Source organism: Camelus bactrianus, chromosome 4, assembly GCF_048773025.1.
Source record: "Camelus bactrianus isolate YW-2024 breed Bactrian camel chromosome 4, ASM4877302v1, whole genome shotgun sequence".
Taxonomy (NCBI): domain Eukaryota; kingdom Metazoa; phylum Chordata; class Mammalia; order Artiodactyla; family Camelidae; genus Camelus; species Camelus bactrianus.
The window spans coordinates 83,628,127-83,643,321 of record NC_133542.1 but is presented as its reverse complement, the minus strand read 5'-3'; the positions used below and the strand labels follow the sequence as shown (position 1 = coordinate 83,643,321).

Here is a 15,195-nt window from a genome sequence, read left to right as displayed (position 1 = left end):
GTACTTTTAGATTTCAGTAGTTTATGACTGAGCAGGGAGAAGCCAGGGAAAGAAGGAAAACTCATAACCAAAAAAAAATGTGTTTTCCAAGATAGTTGACTTGATCCACAATGGCTTGTGCTGTCAAGGGAAGAATATTGAGAAAGGAACAGGAAAGGATTGGGGATCAGTAAACAGGTATTTATTATTATTATTATTATTTAGCTGTGCCTTCGAAGTAGCTAGGACTAAGAATGGGTTTCTCATGATGCTGCTGGGAGAGAGCTGTTGTCCACACAGAGCCTGGCCCTGGTGTCTGCTGCTGCTTCTCTGGGCAAGTGCATTTCTGTCTGTATAAGGTCCCTGTGCACCTGTGGGTCGTGGCCATTCTGAAGGGAGCCTGCCGGCCTTAAAGGCTATCAGTCGTGTCATTTCTCTGCCTGCATGTGACTTTTGTACTTGGTGGGCTGTGTGTTCTGTATTTTATTCAGAAAATGACATTCCTTTGAGACCAGAGCTGGTGAGTGGCAGCAGCATTTGTGGTAGTTTTTCAGTGAATTGCAAAGGCCTTCACAGTGATCCATAGAGTCTCATTTTTCTTACAGTAAATGTATGTCATAAGCTCTGGTAAATTCTTCGGTATGTCGTACTTTACAGGTGGAAGTTTAAATTAGCCTAAATTTTTAAAGGCAATTTGTCAGTATCTATTAAATTTTAAATGTTTATGCGTTTGTTTCAGCTTTTCTAAGAATAGTGTCCTCCAGAAACATGTCCAATAAGGATAACAAAGATCTGTACAAGGATATTCATTATCCCAGAATTCATGGTAGTGGCAACTTGAAGACAGTGTTAATGTCTAGTATTAATTGATACGTTAAAAACAACTTGTACCTTCATAAAACAGAGTACTATAGAGCTATTTAAAAGAATGAGAAAGATCTGCATGTGTTCATGTATGGGAAGATAGTCACAGTGTATTATGTGAAAACAAATAGCAAAATTGTATTGAGTTATATCCCATAATTATTAAGTTGCACATTATATATAGTGCATATGTTAGTATATACATAAAAATACTCTGGGAGGAATACACACTGAAATAATAACGTTGGGGTTGGGAGGATGAGATTATGGGGAACTTTTACTTTGTGATCTTGTTAGTTTGCTAATGTTATTAATTTTTAAATATTCACATACAATGCTTTTGGTAGGAGAAAACGAAGATTAACTTACATAAAACGGATAGAGGTAAAATTAACAACAACGAATGAACTACCTTAACAGCATTTGATGTTTTTGTCAGTTTCGTATTTGGAAAGCAAGTGTTCCCCAGCGTTCTTTGTAGCGTTCCCCTGTCCGTGCTGAGCACATGTCCATGCAGCTGATGCAGGAGGGAAAAGTATACTGATGCGTGTCCTTAGAATAAGCGAGAGCTGATTCCACTTTTCCCTTGTTCTCATAGATGTTGCCAGAGGAAAATTACACATTTTAATGGAAGCCAGATTACCAGCCCTCTATAAATTAGAGAGTGACTATGAGATCCTTGAAAGGTGAGTGTACAAATCATTGATTTGTATGTGTGTGTGTCTTTAACATTAAAAAGTGAGATACTTTACTGCCCAAAGGCTATGTCACTCAAGTTTGGTTTGTGCTAAAACCAAGTACATTCAGGTCACACTTAGGAGCAAGTGAACCAGAAGGACGTGGTGACTTAATGTGGCTACAACCTCATTTCTTTGATGATTTTAATTTAATTGTGAGTTTGCCTTTCTCCTTTTTTCTAGATTTCCTGGTGCCTATCTCAAAGGCAAGAAATACAGGCCTCTGTTTGACTACTTCGTGAAGGTGAGCTTAGAGACCTCTGTCAGGGGCTCTCCACAACCCGTGTATTTGATAGCTGGAGAGATACTCATGTTGTCTTATTGTTGCATTGTTTGTATGAGTGTGCCTGGATCCAAAAATCTGTTTTAGTAGTAAAAAAAAATTTAATTCTATTTGTATCACCTTCTTGTTTTAATAATTAAAATCCTTTCGGAATTTTTGAATACTTTTCTCAAGTAACATGAGGAATCACTTACACTGGTAAGATTTGTATCCGTATGTTTGTATTGTTTATAGTCTGCATATCACCCAGGAAAGTCTTTGGGGTTTTTGTTTGTTTGTTTTCACAAATTTAGAATAGTGCTCAGAATAAAACTGTGTGTGTAAAAGTAAACAGTTTATTTCAAGGAATTGACAAGGTGGGTACTTTAAATGTAGACACTACAACAGAGCTCAAACATTTAGCAGCAGTTTTTGTAAGAGTCATAAGGCTGTTTTATGTGATTTTTCATTTTCTGACAACAGAGAATCCATAGCTGTAGTTGTAAGCCCCACCACCAACCACCACAACAAAGAACAGTCAGCAGGAATTTCCTGCTGGTCCTTATTTATGGGGCCTAGAGTAGAATAATGAGTAGCACCCTCAGCCCTGCCTGGTTTACACGTTATACAGAAATTGTGCTCAGTGAGACATAGCATTAGCCACAAAGCTTTACGTCACAGCCCGAGGTGAAATACATGTTTACAACTCTGGTCTGGTTCAGGGCAGAGACACAGTTTGGTTAATGCAGATGATCCTGCCGTTTGGGCTCTGTCCACAGTGTTGCTCACCTCTGTCTCTTCGTTCTTGTGCACCTGAGTGTTTTCCCGTGTTTCTTACCTCCTAATGGATTTCCGAGCGCTCTGCCTAGTCCGGCCCCTCCCTGTGAGTCTGCAGTCGTTTAAACATACCCTTTGCTTCTGTCAAATTGGCCCTTTCTTCTCCCTCCCTATCTTTGTTTTTATTAAATTTTCCTCCTATTTAAAGTGAAAAAACACTTTATCATTCTGTAATGTCATATCATCTTGATATTCTTCAAGGCTGAACTCAGTTGCCATCTGAAAAAAAAAAGCATTTTCCGAAATGGTTCTTTGATTTCTCCCTCTGAAAAATATCATTACTGCATTCTTCTCTTGTGTATCTTAACATGTTTTGTTTTATATTGTGTTTGTTTTTATTTGTCTTAAAACTCTTAGACTAGATCTTGACCTTTCTGAGTTATAGACCCTGTTGAGAACCTGATGGAGCTCAGCCCTCTCAGAAAATGCACGTGGACACAACAGAAAGGAATCCTTGGGTTAAATTGGAAGTCTCTCTGGCACATGCACTCATTTCATACCGATTTAAGTTATTTAAGACTAACACTTGTCCATTCAGTTAGCTTCCTGAAACTTCTGGGACCTCTGGTGAGTTTTAGAAAGATGCTACAAATTGACTTAGAACAAAAATCATCTGAGGTATACCTAAAATACACGTGTTCGGAAGCATGACATGGAAATTACGAGAGGAGATGCGGTGTGTGGAGAGCAGCGCCATAGCTCTGTGTGAATGCCGACCCAGCTCAGCCCGGCAGGGGCAGAATCTGGAACCGGACTCTGAGAGACAGGAATAGGGTGCAGAGTCTCTTTATCTACAGTTAGAAACAGTAAGATAGATACCTTTGGATTCCCTGCTCCTACATCTGATTCTGAGGACACACATATTCTCTCTCCATGTTTAAGCTATCGGAGACACAACTTTTAGCACCTGTCATTCCCCACTAACAATATTTCCAGGTGATTTGGGTTGCAGCAGTTAAAAATTCATGGGTATTTTTCAAGTTCAGTTTTAAGTGAATGCCGAAGGATTAGCGATCTGTGCTCTAGCTGAAAATAACATTGTGTTTGGAACCACAAGACCTTTTAGGTCCCGGCTTCACCATTACTAGTTGTGTGATTTGGGCCAACCTTTGTCTTCGTTTCGAGTTTCTTCACCTGTGAAATTCAGATACAACCAAAATACTTTTTAAACATGGGACTGCGTGTGCCTTTTTTCACGGGATTATAGGGTTAATTTTGAAAATCATTTCTGAAAGTACTTTTTACAAAGGCAAGGAGGTAAGAAAGCAAAGTTAGTTTGGCTGAAACAAAGGGTATGTGAAAAGAAATATTAAGAAATGAAAGTAGAAAAAAGTAATCTGTGGTCTTCTATGTATGAACCTGACTTTATTGTTGTTACAAAGAAAATCAAACTGGAAACTTTTCCTCTCAGTGTTCCAGGGGATGGAATACCTGTAACTGGAACTTGTAAATCGGCTCCCAACCTGATTCTTTCAAAGTTTGCCTTTATTACTTAAATAACCTGAGCTGGGCTGAAAGGAAAAGGCACAGCAAACCGTATGCAGGGATTGAAACTGTACCAGAAAGGGAAGCATTGAGGGAGCGTGTCTTCTGAGACATTTTCATGATAAACTGCATGCTGGGGCAGGGTGAGATCGGAGAATGGATGAAAAAGCAGTTTTGTGGCTAAGAAAGTTAGAAATTTTTCTCTGCAAGTCTTCAGATACAGATTTCATTTATAAATGTTGGACCATTATTCATGGGATAGATGTATGGAATTAGCATGTTTCTTCCCAGTCTGAATTATTCTGCCTTTTCTGTTTCTGAAAATATTTTTGGATGTTAACATTTTTTTTCAGGCTCTTACCAAAAACATTATCAAATTAATGTGATGATGTGGTCTTGTTTCATCTGTGAAGCCGGATAACCTTTCTTTTCCAGTATAAAGAGAACGGTGCCTTTACTGTGCTGGTTGACAACTATGTGAAGGAGGAAGAAGGCACTGGGGTTGTACACCAAGCTCCGTACTTCGGTGCTGTGAGTAGTATAAATCATGCATGTATGTTTATGAGAAGTTAACGTTAGTGGCCACTGAGTCGTGTGTGTGTGTGTGTGTGTGTGTGTGTGTGTGTGTGTATTTGAGAGAGGGACAGACAGACAGGCAGACATTGCTTGCTCTTGTTCAGACTGTGGAGTCAACCTCTTTTCAGGCTCACTGCCCCCAAAAATGGCTTATAAAACTTGTATCCGTGATTCCTGTTCACCAAGTTGATCTCTGAAAATGATGGGCTAAGTCCTAGGTGTTGCTGGGTATTTAATCTTTCTAAAATGTGTCCATTCACTCACAGTTTACTTGCAGTGCACTTTGCTCTTTATGATGTGCAGTTCTGTGAGTTTTGACAAGGGCTCAAGGCATGCAGCCATACAGTCCCTGCAGCCGTCACAGTGCAGGAAGTTTCCGTCACCTCCGCTGTGTTCCTGATTAAGTGCTGCACGATCAGATGGGAGAATTTGACCTCTTCCCTCAAAGCTATGCAGTGTCATTAATTTTAAATTTTGCCCAGAGTAATTTTTCTAAAACTAGAATCCTTTTTCTGTCACTTGTATATGAATAAAACGAAAGAGCATAGGGATTAAGGGCATGTATTTAGAACCAGACCTCACCTTAAGTCACAGCACTGCCACTAACAGACTGTCCCTGGGTAAGTTACTTAGCCTGTCCGGACTTCCTTTTCCTCCTCAGTAACATGGGATGATAGTACTTGCAAGGATTAAATGGAACCATCCATATAGAGCACTTAGCTCAGTGCCTGATGCTGTAATAGTGCATTCATGCCAGTGTAGCACCCAGTGGGGACAGACAGATTCCTCTTGGCTTGATCACTGTGTCAGTGAGAGAGGCCATGAAGCTAGTCTGCCTCCGCTGGTCTTTTTTTTTTTTCATACTTAACCTTTGCAGGGATTTTATTATGGAAATCTTCAAACATAACGCAGACATAAAGAAAATATAATAATTTCCTTATGTTTGCATCATCAAGCTACATTCACTATGAACATTTTGGAATCTCTGTTTTATCTGTCTTGCTCCCTCTCCCCTTCCCCAGCACCTTTTCTGTTTTGGCTGGAAGGTCTTACAGCAAATCCTCAATATCGTATGTTATATCTGCAAAGACTTCTGTATGCATCTGACTGAGAAGCTACCATGCCACTGTAGCCAACAAGATGAGCAATTGCTTAATATACCTAATAGGTGGTCAGTATTCAAATTAGATGTTTTCCCCAGGATGACTATCGGGTCTGCATGGACTTCAACATCATCCAGAAAGACTCTCTCCCTATTTGCCCTGTGGATGCTTCGGGCTGCTTCACGGTGGAAGTGACGGATTTTGCAGGACAATATGTGAAGGTCTGTGTCTCTGTGGCTTCGAAAGGTGTCAGTTTCATCACACTTCTTTCATTCATCGGTTTTTTGTTAAATAGTTTCCATATCTAGGATTTTTTTTTTCCCTTGGGAAGTTGATTTGGTTTGGCTTTGTTTCAGCACGTAAGATCAGAAAAGACAGACTTATTAGCAGCCACATTCTTTCTAAGGGTCTAGTATCTTCAGAGGAAGCATCCTGTAATTTCAAGGATAGGAATCAGAAAAAAGTGGGCTCTGGTTTATGACTCAGAAAGTAGCTTTGTGACCTTAGGGTAATCGTTGCTGATTGAAAACTTCACTGCCTTGAATGGTATGCAATGTACTTTTAAAGTATTTGAAGTTACACAGTGGCTAAAATGTGGGCCTAGTATTTTTATAATACGCTCTACCACTAAGCTGCACCCTCCCCCTTAATACTATACTTAATTATATTGTGTTACGAAGTATTACAGACTATTTTAATGGCTGGATTTTAATTTTTTTAATAGGATGCTGACAAAAATATCATCCGGACCCTGAAGGAGCAAGGCCGACTCCTTGTTGCCGGCACTTTCACCCACAGCTACCCTTTCTGCTGGAGGTGAGGGCAGTGGCTTCAGGTTTGTGGGGAACTTGATACGTGTGCCCATCCCGTTTGTAGTTCGTGGTTCCCATCTCATCTGTATCTTTCAGTATTTGAAAACTTTATTCTTGTTTTAAGGAAAATTTTAAGGATTCATATATAGTTATTTCTTTCCTCAGATTTTATGTGAGAAATAAAGGCATATACAAATATATTTTATGTTGGGGCCACCTTTCTCTTGGATGAGATGAATCTGTAAAATTCTCTAATGGAATTTAGGGAGAAATGTAATGTGTTGCAGGTTTTAATACAACATGATACTATGAAGATATGGATGAAAATGGTATATGCAGGGGCATCATGTTGTGTTCCCATGGGTTCCCTTTGCTGAAGCTGACATCATTTCTTAGACAACTGTCACAAGCAGAGCTGTATTTTCTTTCTTATCTTGTTCTCTTATTAGCCTTTACGTTCTTAGTATCGCGGAGGGAGATGACCAATTCTGAGCGCATAGGTATTAGTATTTGCAGTAAAATTGAATGTCAGCAGGAAGCACAATAGGTGGGGGTGATGTCGGTTAGAAACAAAGGGTCAGTGCCAACCCTGGGCCCCTGCCTGCCTCAGTCTGACCAGCCACGTTCTGCATTTTGGCTTCCAGGTCAGACACTCCCCTCATTTACAAAGCAGTGCCCAGCTGGTTCATCCGAGTGGAGCACATGGTGGACCAGCTGCTGAGGAACAACGATCTGTGTTACTGGTGAGCAGTAAGATGTGTGTCTTTATAATGTCCTTTGTCACGTAGCTAGTATTGGTCTACACTTTCCCCAAGTAACTTTAAAAGGCAAAAGATTTGTATGATCTGAAGAGAAACCAGAGTATCCCCGCTAAGTAATTTTAAAAGCCATCTTTTACTGTATATTGTAATAATACAGTTGTTAACATTTTTTTCTGTTTATTCAGAAACACAAAATAATTTAAATAATATTACATGACAGAAATAGCATCCCTTTTATGACAAGGTGTATAGGGGAACATTTTTCTTTTTTAAACCTGTTGGAAATGAGAAACTGCCTTTTATTTGATTTAAAGAATGGAAAGATTTTGGAGAAAAATCTGGCTGTACTCTCAAGAGTCCATTACCTTGAAAAAATAGTCATTTTCAGGATAGTCATTTACTTTTGGATATACCCACCAAAACCGTATAGACTTACTACTACTTTTTTAATTAAAGTATAGTTGATTTACAATGTAGTGTTAGTTTCTGGTGTACAGCATCGTGATTCAGTCATATATGTATATATATGTTCTTTTTCATAATCTTTTTCATTACAGCTTATTACAAAATACTGACTGTAGTTCCCTGTGCTATACCGTAGGACCCTATTGTTTATCTGTTTTATACATAGTAGTTTGTATCTGCTAATCCCACACTCCTAACTTACCTTTCTCCCATCCGTTCCTCCTTGGTAGCCGTAAGTTTGTCTTCTATGTCTGTGAGCCTGTTGCTGTTTTCTAAATGAGTTCATTTGTCTCATTTTTTTAGATTCCACATACATATACCTACTGCTTTTGACAGTTGTTATTTACATTCCTAAAATATGTCTGTGATGTCTTGTGCACCGTGGCTTCACGGATGAGGACTGCAGGGACAGAAGCCTTGCTCCTCAGCTAACATCTAACTCGCAGAGAGGTGTGACAGGAGCCCCCCACCCCACCTTTTTCCACAAGGGATATGTTCCAAGATCCCCAGTGGATGCTGTATGCCTGAAACACAGATAATACTGAACCCTGTGTCATATATACTGTGTTTTTCCTATACATACATGCCTGTGATAAAATTTAGTTTATAAATTAGGCGCCGTAAGAGAATATCCAAATTGCCAGCATTGCTGCTCTTGTACTTTGGGGCCGTTGTTAAGTAAAAATAAGGATTACTAGAACACAAGCACGGAGATAATCAGCAGCTGAGAGGATAACGGAGATGCCTATAAGTGACAGACGGGTAGGTGGCATATGCACCCTGGATACGCTAGACAAAGGGATGACTCACGTCCCGATGGGGCGGGGTGCAAGGGCACAGCACTTCATCACGCTGCACAGACCAGCGTGCAGTTTAAAACTTAGGGACTTTTTATTCCTGGAATCGTCCTTGTAATATTTTTGGGCCACAGTTGACTGTGGATAACTGAAACCGTGTAAAGTGAACCACAGATAAGGGGGAGATCATACTTCAACCTGTAGGTGCAAAAATGATGTAAGACCAGACCTGTGTATCCCAGGAGAGTGTTTTTCACTGAGAATTTTGAGAGAATTACTATTTCTAACTTACCCCAAGAACCCAACTTGTTTGAAAAAACTGCATTTCATTTTGGAAGAATGGGGAGAATCTCAGGGCAGCAAAAGGAAATTACAGCTTTCTTCATTTCTTAGCAAAATGATCCTGACTTCTCAAGAAAAAGCAGAGCAGTTTTTCCATTTTTATACCCAAGAAGCTCTTTAGTTTCCCTAATGTGTGAAGTGTTGAGTACGGAAAGTGACCCAGGTTGGTAACTGAGGTGCCTGAGAGGACAGGATGTTTGGGAGCCTAGGAGTGCCCTAACTCAGTCTTGAGCTTGAGGAAGTTTCTTACAGAGTTGAACCTTAAAGGATAAGGAGCCATTTACCAGTCGGAGGCAGTAGGAGCCTTGGCTTGGGCGAGGGGCGGGGGTGGCTGAGGGAAAGAAGGAGATGGGGTGAAGGTTACCACGGTGGAGGGATGGCACTCGCAAAGGCACTGAGGTGCAAAGCTGCTTTCTAAGGAACTTGCCTCATTGCTAAGCCAAAAGTGCAATGGCAGGGGGGCTGCAGGTGAGCCTGGAGAGGGAGCTACCCACCAGCTACAAATAGCCCTGCTTGTTGGGACTCTTACTTTGTAGGTGATTAAGAGCCCATGCTAATGAGTTTCAGTAAAAGTGCTGTTGTGTGGGTGGCCTGAGGACTAGATCCGAGTAGGATTAGGCTAGCTGTCACCATGGTGATTGGTTAGAGGACGACAGCAGTCTTCCAGTTGGAGTGCAGAATAGGGAAGTGTATGTGCCGTGGAGTTTCCTGTTCCAGAACATCTTCCCCAGGCCGAATTCACAGCAGAAACAGCCATATGGATCTTCTGGTGCTGTCTGTGCAGAAGACATTCTCCCAGGAGTGAGCGTTTCCAGAGCGTTAGGTCCACAAAGCATTGTACAAAGGCTTACACAGATCTAATTTGCCAGCTTGCTTACTAACGTTCTTATGTGATGGGTCATCCGATCTGTTTATTGTAGGGTCCCAGAGTTTGTTCGAGAAAAGCGATTTGGAAATTGGCTGAAAGATGCACGTGACTGGGCAATTTCCAGAAACAGATACTGGGGCACCCCGATCCCACTGTGGGTCAGTGATGACTTCGAGGAGGTGAGGCCGGCCAGTGTTTCCTGGTGTTGATTTTTGCTGAAGCTCTTTGTTCACGCTTCTCAATATGGGGTAAAAGACTGGTTTCTTTTTTTTTTTTTTTTTTTCCTTTACCTCTTTCTTATTTCATCTGTTTTTTTCCTTCTTTATTCCTTCTTAGAATCACGACATAAATAAGAATATGTTTTTAAGGTTTTACTTTATTTTTACTTTACTTTTACTTCAATTAAATACGGTTTTGCATTTCCCTCTGTGTACAAGTGAAGGGTGCAATTTGTACTTTTCTCAGGGAAGTCCTCATGTTGTCTATCTTGTGTTGCTCAGATCCCCTTTTGCTCTCTGTGGGTTACTGATGAGCAGAACAGGGACTCCGCACCCTGCACTAAGTCACTGCATGTTAAACCGCCCTCATAGTGATGAACAATGATGACTTAAAAAATTATCAGAGCATTGCAGACTTTTAATCTATAAAATCAAACATTTGTGCGTGTGGGTCTGTGTATTAATCATACCTGGTTATATAGATGTATTCCCTTCTGTTCAATGCTGAGTGCTTTAGAAGTCATGAGCAACAGCAGCCCCGGTACCTCCATAAGTCTCCAGTGGGCACCTGAGAGGCAACAGTGAAGTAGCTGAATCAGAGGGCTTTTCAGGACTGAGCAGGGAGGGCAGAGAAAGAGGCTATGGGTGTTCATTAGGTAGCGGATGACCTCAGGGTGTGAACCCAGCAGCTCCTGCTGGTGCAGCCCCTGTCGGATGACTCCTGTTCTGAGTGCCCCCGCTGGGCCCATCTTCCAGTCTCCCTACATGAGCACAATCCTGATAGCTTGCGATCTGATTCTTTGGTCCAGTCCGTGCACGGTAAATTAGTTCTCGCTTTGACTTGGGAAGATTTCAGATGAAAGCCAAATTCAAGTGCCAGGAAGACACTGAGATGCCTTAGAGTAGCAGTCTAGGCGTTTCACTCATGCTGGTGATTTGTGGCAGAGATTTGGGCACGGTAAATCCTCAGGAAATACTTGCTGAGATGCTGGCTGTGAAATTCTCTCCATGTAGAGAATCCCTCTGATACAGGAACAAGTAGCAAAGAAGTGAAGTCGGCCCACCTGCGGTCTCCCGTGAGGGTGAGATGTGGATGAAAACTGCCCTGAAGTTCAGAGGTGTCTGAAACTGACCATGAAAGTGATGTGAATTAACTCTGTGATCTCGGCTCTGAGGGGCTCCTGCGTTTGAACTCTGTTTTCACAGGTAGTATGCATTGGGTCAGTGGCTGAGCTTGAAGAACTGTCAGGAGTGAAGATCTCAGATCTCCACAGAGAGAGGTCAGTTTCTGAATGTTTGACTCGCTTCACGTCTGTCACTGAAAGAGGGTCAGGGCAGGTCCTAGCCTGTAAAGACGTGCTCTGTGCAGCAGGTCACAGAGCTACGTGCAGAACAAACACCGTTTGCTGGGTTACTTTGTCGCTGGTGATTCGTGTCATGCTGAGGAAAGGTGGCCTCTGTCCTTGACTTAGATGTCAGGAGACTTTGGTCTTACAGCTGTCCAGACTGAGCACTCAGTGCTCTCTGAAAGCCTGTGCCACTGCCAGTGTTTCTGCCTGCAGGTGCATATGAAAGAGCTGTGAGGGCCTTGTGTTTCCTCACCGCAGTTAAACTCTTAAGTCCTGTTTTGCTTAAAATTGATAGAAACGGCTACTTCTCTGTTTGTCAGCATTGACCATTTGACCATTCCTTCACGCTGTGGGAAGGGACTGCTGCGTCGCGTCTCTGAAGTGTTTGACTGTTGGTTCGAGAGTGGCAGCATGCCCTATGCTCAGATTCATTATCCATTTGAAAACAAGAGGGAGTTTGAGGATGCGTTTCCTGCAGACTTCATTGCTGAAGGCATTGACCAGACCCGAGGATGGTATGTTCCTTGTTCTTTCAAGTGTTGTATTGATTTGATTTGATTTGATTTAGCAGGTATTTTACTGAGCATCTAGCATTTATCAGCTGGGTATGTCAAACAAGACAGGCTCTGCTAAACATACCATACAAGTGTCTTTTGAATAGGAATGTCTCACTACACTAGGGCTGTAGTTTTAGGGTTTGAATGATTTCTTTGACATTTTGGAATCCAGAGATTTGTTATAGCGAAAAATTAAGTGATATATAAAACAATTCATGTGTGTCCTTAGCTTGTTAACTTCAAATCATTTACCCAAATGTTGAATGAGTATTTATATACAAGATAATGGTGTTGGGTTCTACAGATTTGAGGGATGGTTGAGAATGTACTCAGATGTTAGGACCAGCCTCATAAATTAACATTCTAAAACATCCAGATTTAAAATTAAAAAAAAAAAAACCATGACGGCAAGGATTTTGACATTGGTTTTATCTGATGCCTTATCTAAAGCAGTACCCTCATCCTCTTAATTAAAAAAAGAGGCGTTACCTTTCCTTCATGGATGAGCTTGGTTCTAATTATACATTCATTAGAAATGTTTCTGCAGGAGTGTAGAAGGAATTCCAGCTTTAATATTCTGGAATGTGCTGTTTTCAGCTTCCAGTCCATATACTTACAGAAACAGCTACCACACATAAATTCCTGTTCCTAGCGGGGACCAGATGGCTTCCCAGTGAGTTGTTTCTCTGAGGAGTTGCAGTGTCTGGCAGCTTTTAAAGGCCCTCATGTGGGTCCGCATGTGCACACTGCCTCCATCCCCTCTGGCAGACGTGGGCTGCCTCTCATAAGAACCAGGGTCCTGAGCTGCCTTCAGAGGAAGGGGTGTTTTGTCAGGTATTCATAATAGGCAAGGGGTCCGATCTCCATCTTTACCAGTCATGTCTGGTGATGTTCTTGGTGTGCAGAATCAGTTCTGAGATGACACAAGTTCATCACTTGTGGGGACAGCTTCCAGGGATGTGATAGAGTTCTTTTAGGGAACAAGCTAGGTAGCAAATAGACAACGTACATGAGACCTGATAGAATGAGGACGTTTTCTGTGTACCTGTAGTCTACCTTTTGACTTTTGAATGAGAGTGCCTCTTGTCATCAGACCGTCCCACATGACCTTGTGCTAAAGGCAACACACACCTCTGGATTTTCAGCCTGGCGTTTCTGGGAGGTCCTGAGAGGCCACCCAGCGCTGCCTTGCTCTGCCGTGTGGCTGTCCGACTAGCCCCTCGAGGAGGGTGGTAGCACTGTCCCCAGCACTCCAGGGCTTTATTTGCTTTAAATAAAACGCACTTTATTTTTTTCTAGTGTGAAATTCTAGTATGATCTGCAGTGGGCCCCGTGCCTAGTTTTCCAGGCCCCCCCCCCCCCAGATGATTCTAATGTATCACCAGGATTAAGACCCATTGCTTTAAGTGATCATCAAGAAGTGTAACTCACCTAAAATAGAAATTCAGTCAAATGAATGAGCACAGTTTTCTTTCCTGTGCTTGGACTCCGCTTCTTTATTGAACCATTTCTTTGTGGGATTTTTTCCAGGTTTTACACCCTGCTGGTACTGGCCACAGCTCTCTTTGGACGGCCGCCATTCAAAAACGTGATCGTGAACGGGCTCGTCCTGGCAAGGCAAGTGCACCCCTCTGTGTCATGATGGGTTCTAGTTCCTGATCTTTGTTCTTACAGCATGTTGTGGTTGGAGCCAGCCATTTGTGGATAGAGGAATTTAGGAATGCCCCAGCTCTGTTCCTATTCTTTTTCTCCCCTTTTTGCTTTTTCACTTTTTCCTGCTCTCCCTTCTCATCCAGCTTCTGTCTTGTGCACTCCACCTGTCACGTTCTGTCTCTGCACATCCCTCCGTCTTGGAAGGGCTGAGTTGAGGGCTAAGCCTGATGGAGGAGGACTGCGGGGAGGGCGTGTGTCCCATTATACTACTCGTGATAAAATACCATTTTTCATTTAGAATTTTATGAAGTGCTTTTGCTTACAGCTCTTAGTAATCCATACATGGTCCTTTAATGTAGATTTCTGCTGTCCTCTTTTCAATATCGAGGAAGCTGTTAGTTCTAGAGGTTCATTATAGAGGAGTCTTATTTTTTCCTTTGCTTCTATTGCCTCTTGTTACTAAAAGCTCAAACAAGTGAAAATAAGGAAATGAAGTCTTTATGTATAAACAGCCTGCCTGACATGCCGTTTGAGGTGGGGGATGATGCCCAGCACCGTGCCAGGCCCTGTTTCGAGCATTCACACATCTTTGCTCATTTAATCCCCAGAGCTGTCTGAGATGGGCCCTTTAGTTGTCTATTTTGACATTTGAGGAATTTGAGGTACAGAAAAATCAAGGTCACACAACAAATGAGTGATAAATTCAGGTTCTGTACTCAGGCAGTCTGGCTGGACAGTCTGTGCTTTTTTCTTTTTAGTTGAAAATCTTACTGAATTGTAGTTGTAAAAATTACTAGAGACCCCTCATGTGCTCTACCTGGTTTCCTCCGGTGGTCACATTTTTGGAAACTGTAGCACGTTGTCACAAGCAGGATGTTAATACAATCCACCAATCCTACTCAGATTTCACCAGTTCTGCTCATTTACTGTGTATATTTAGTTGCACGCAAAATTATCTCACATGTAGGTTCCTGCATCCCCCAGCGCGCGCACGCACACACACACACACACACACCCCAACGGCCTTCCGGCCTTCCACCCTAATCCCCACCCTGCAACCACTGATCTATTCCCCATCTCTGGGATTTCATCATTTCAAGTGTAGAAATGAATTCATACCATATATAACCTTTTGTGATTGGCTTTTATTTTTTGCTCAGTGTAATTCCCTGGAGATCCCTCAGGGGGTTGTATGTGTCCATAGTCCCTTCTCATTGCTGAGCAGTGTTCCATGGTCACCCACAGTTTGACCTTTCACCGGCTGAAACACATTGGGGTTGTTTCCAGTGTTTACTAAGAATAAAGCTGTGAACTTTATATGTTTTGTGTGAATATGAGTTTTCATTTCTCTGGGATAAATGCCTTGGCTGTGTGTTTAACTGTTACCCTCAGGCGTCTTCCTGCTGCCATTTATCCTGCAGCTTCTCCACTGACTCACTACAGTATTCAAAAAGAAGCTTAAACAGCGTTAACAAAACAGCCTTACTGTTGTGCCTTAATAATGGTTTGTGTCCCATTTGCACTTATGTA

The 15,195-nt window shown here is 41.9% G+C and overlaps 1 protein-coding gene across 2 annotated transcripts in view; it reads left to right on the top strand.

Annotated features, from left to right (window-relative positions):
* IARS1 (isoleucyl-tRNA synthetase 1) overlaps positions 1-15,195 on the top strand; it is a 68,360-nt gene that overhangs the window by 18,219 nt on the left and 34,946 nt on the right. For both annotated transcript variants that reach the window (XM_010967490.3, XM_074362988.1), the window contains exons 8-17: positions 1,442-1,529; positions 1,764-1,824; positions 4,600-4,695; positions 5,942-6,064; positions 6,568-6,659; positions 7,300-7,398; positions 9,941-10,067; positions 11,313-11,386; positions 11,776-11,970; positions 13,543-13,629. In XM_010967490.3, the coding sequence (XP_010965792.3) occupies positions 1,442-1,529; positions 1,764-1,824; positions 4,600-4,695; positions 5,942-6,064; positions 6,568-6,659; positions 7,300-7,398; positions 9,941-10,067; positions 11,313-11,386; positions 11,776-11,970; positions 13,543-13,629 (1,042 nt within the window). The remainder of the gene's footprint in view (positions 1-1,441; positions 1,530-1,763; positions 1,825-4,599; positions 4,696-5,941; positions 6,065-6,567; positions 6,660-7,299; positions 7,399-9,940; positions 10,068-11,312; positions 11,387-11,775; positions 11,971-13,542; positions 13,630-15,195) is intronic.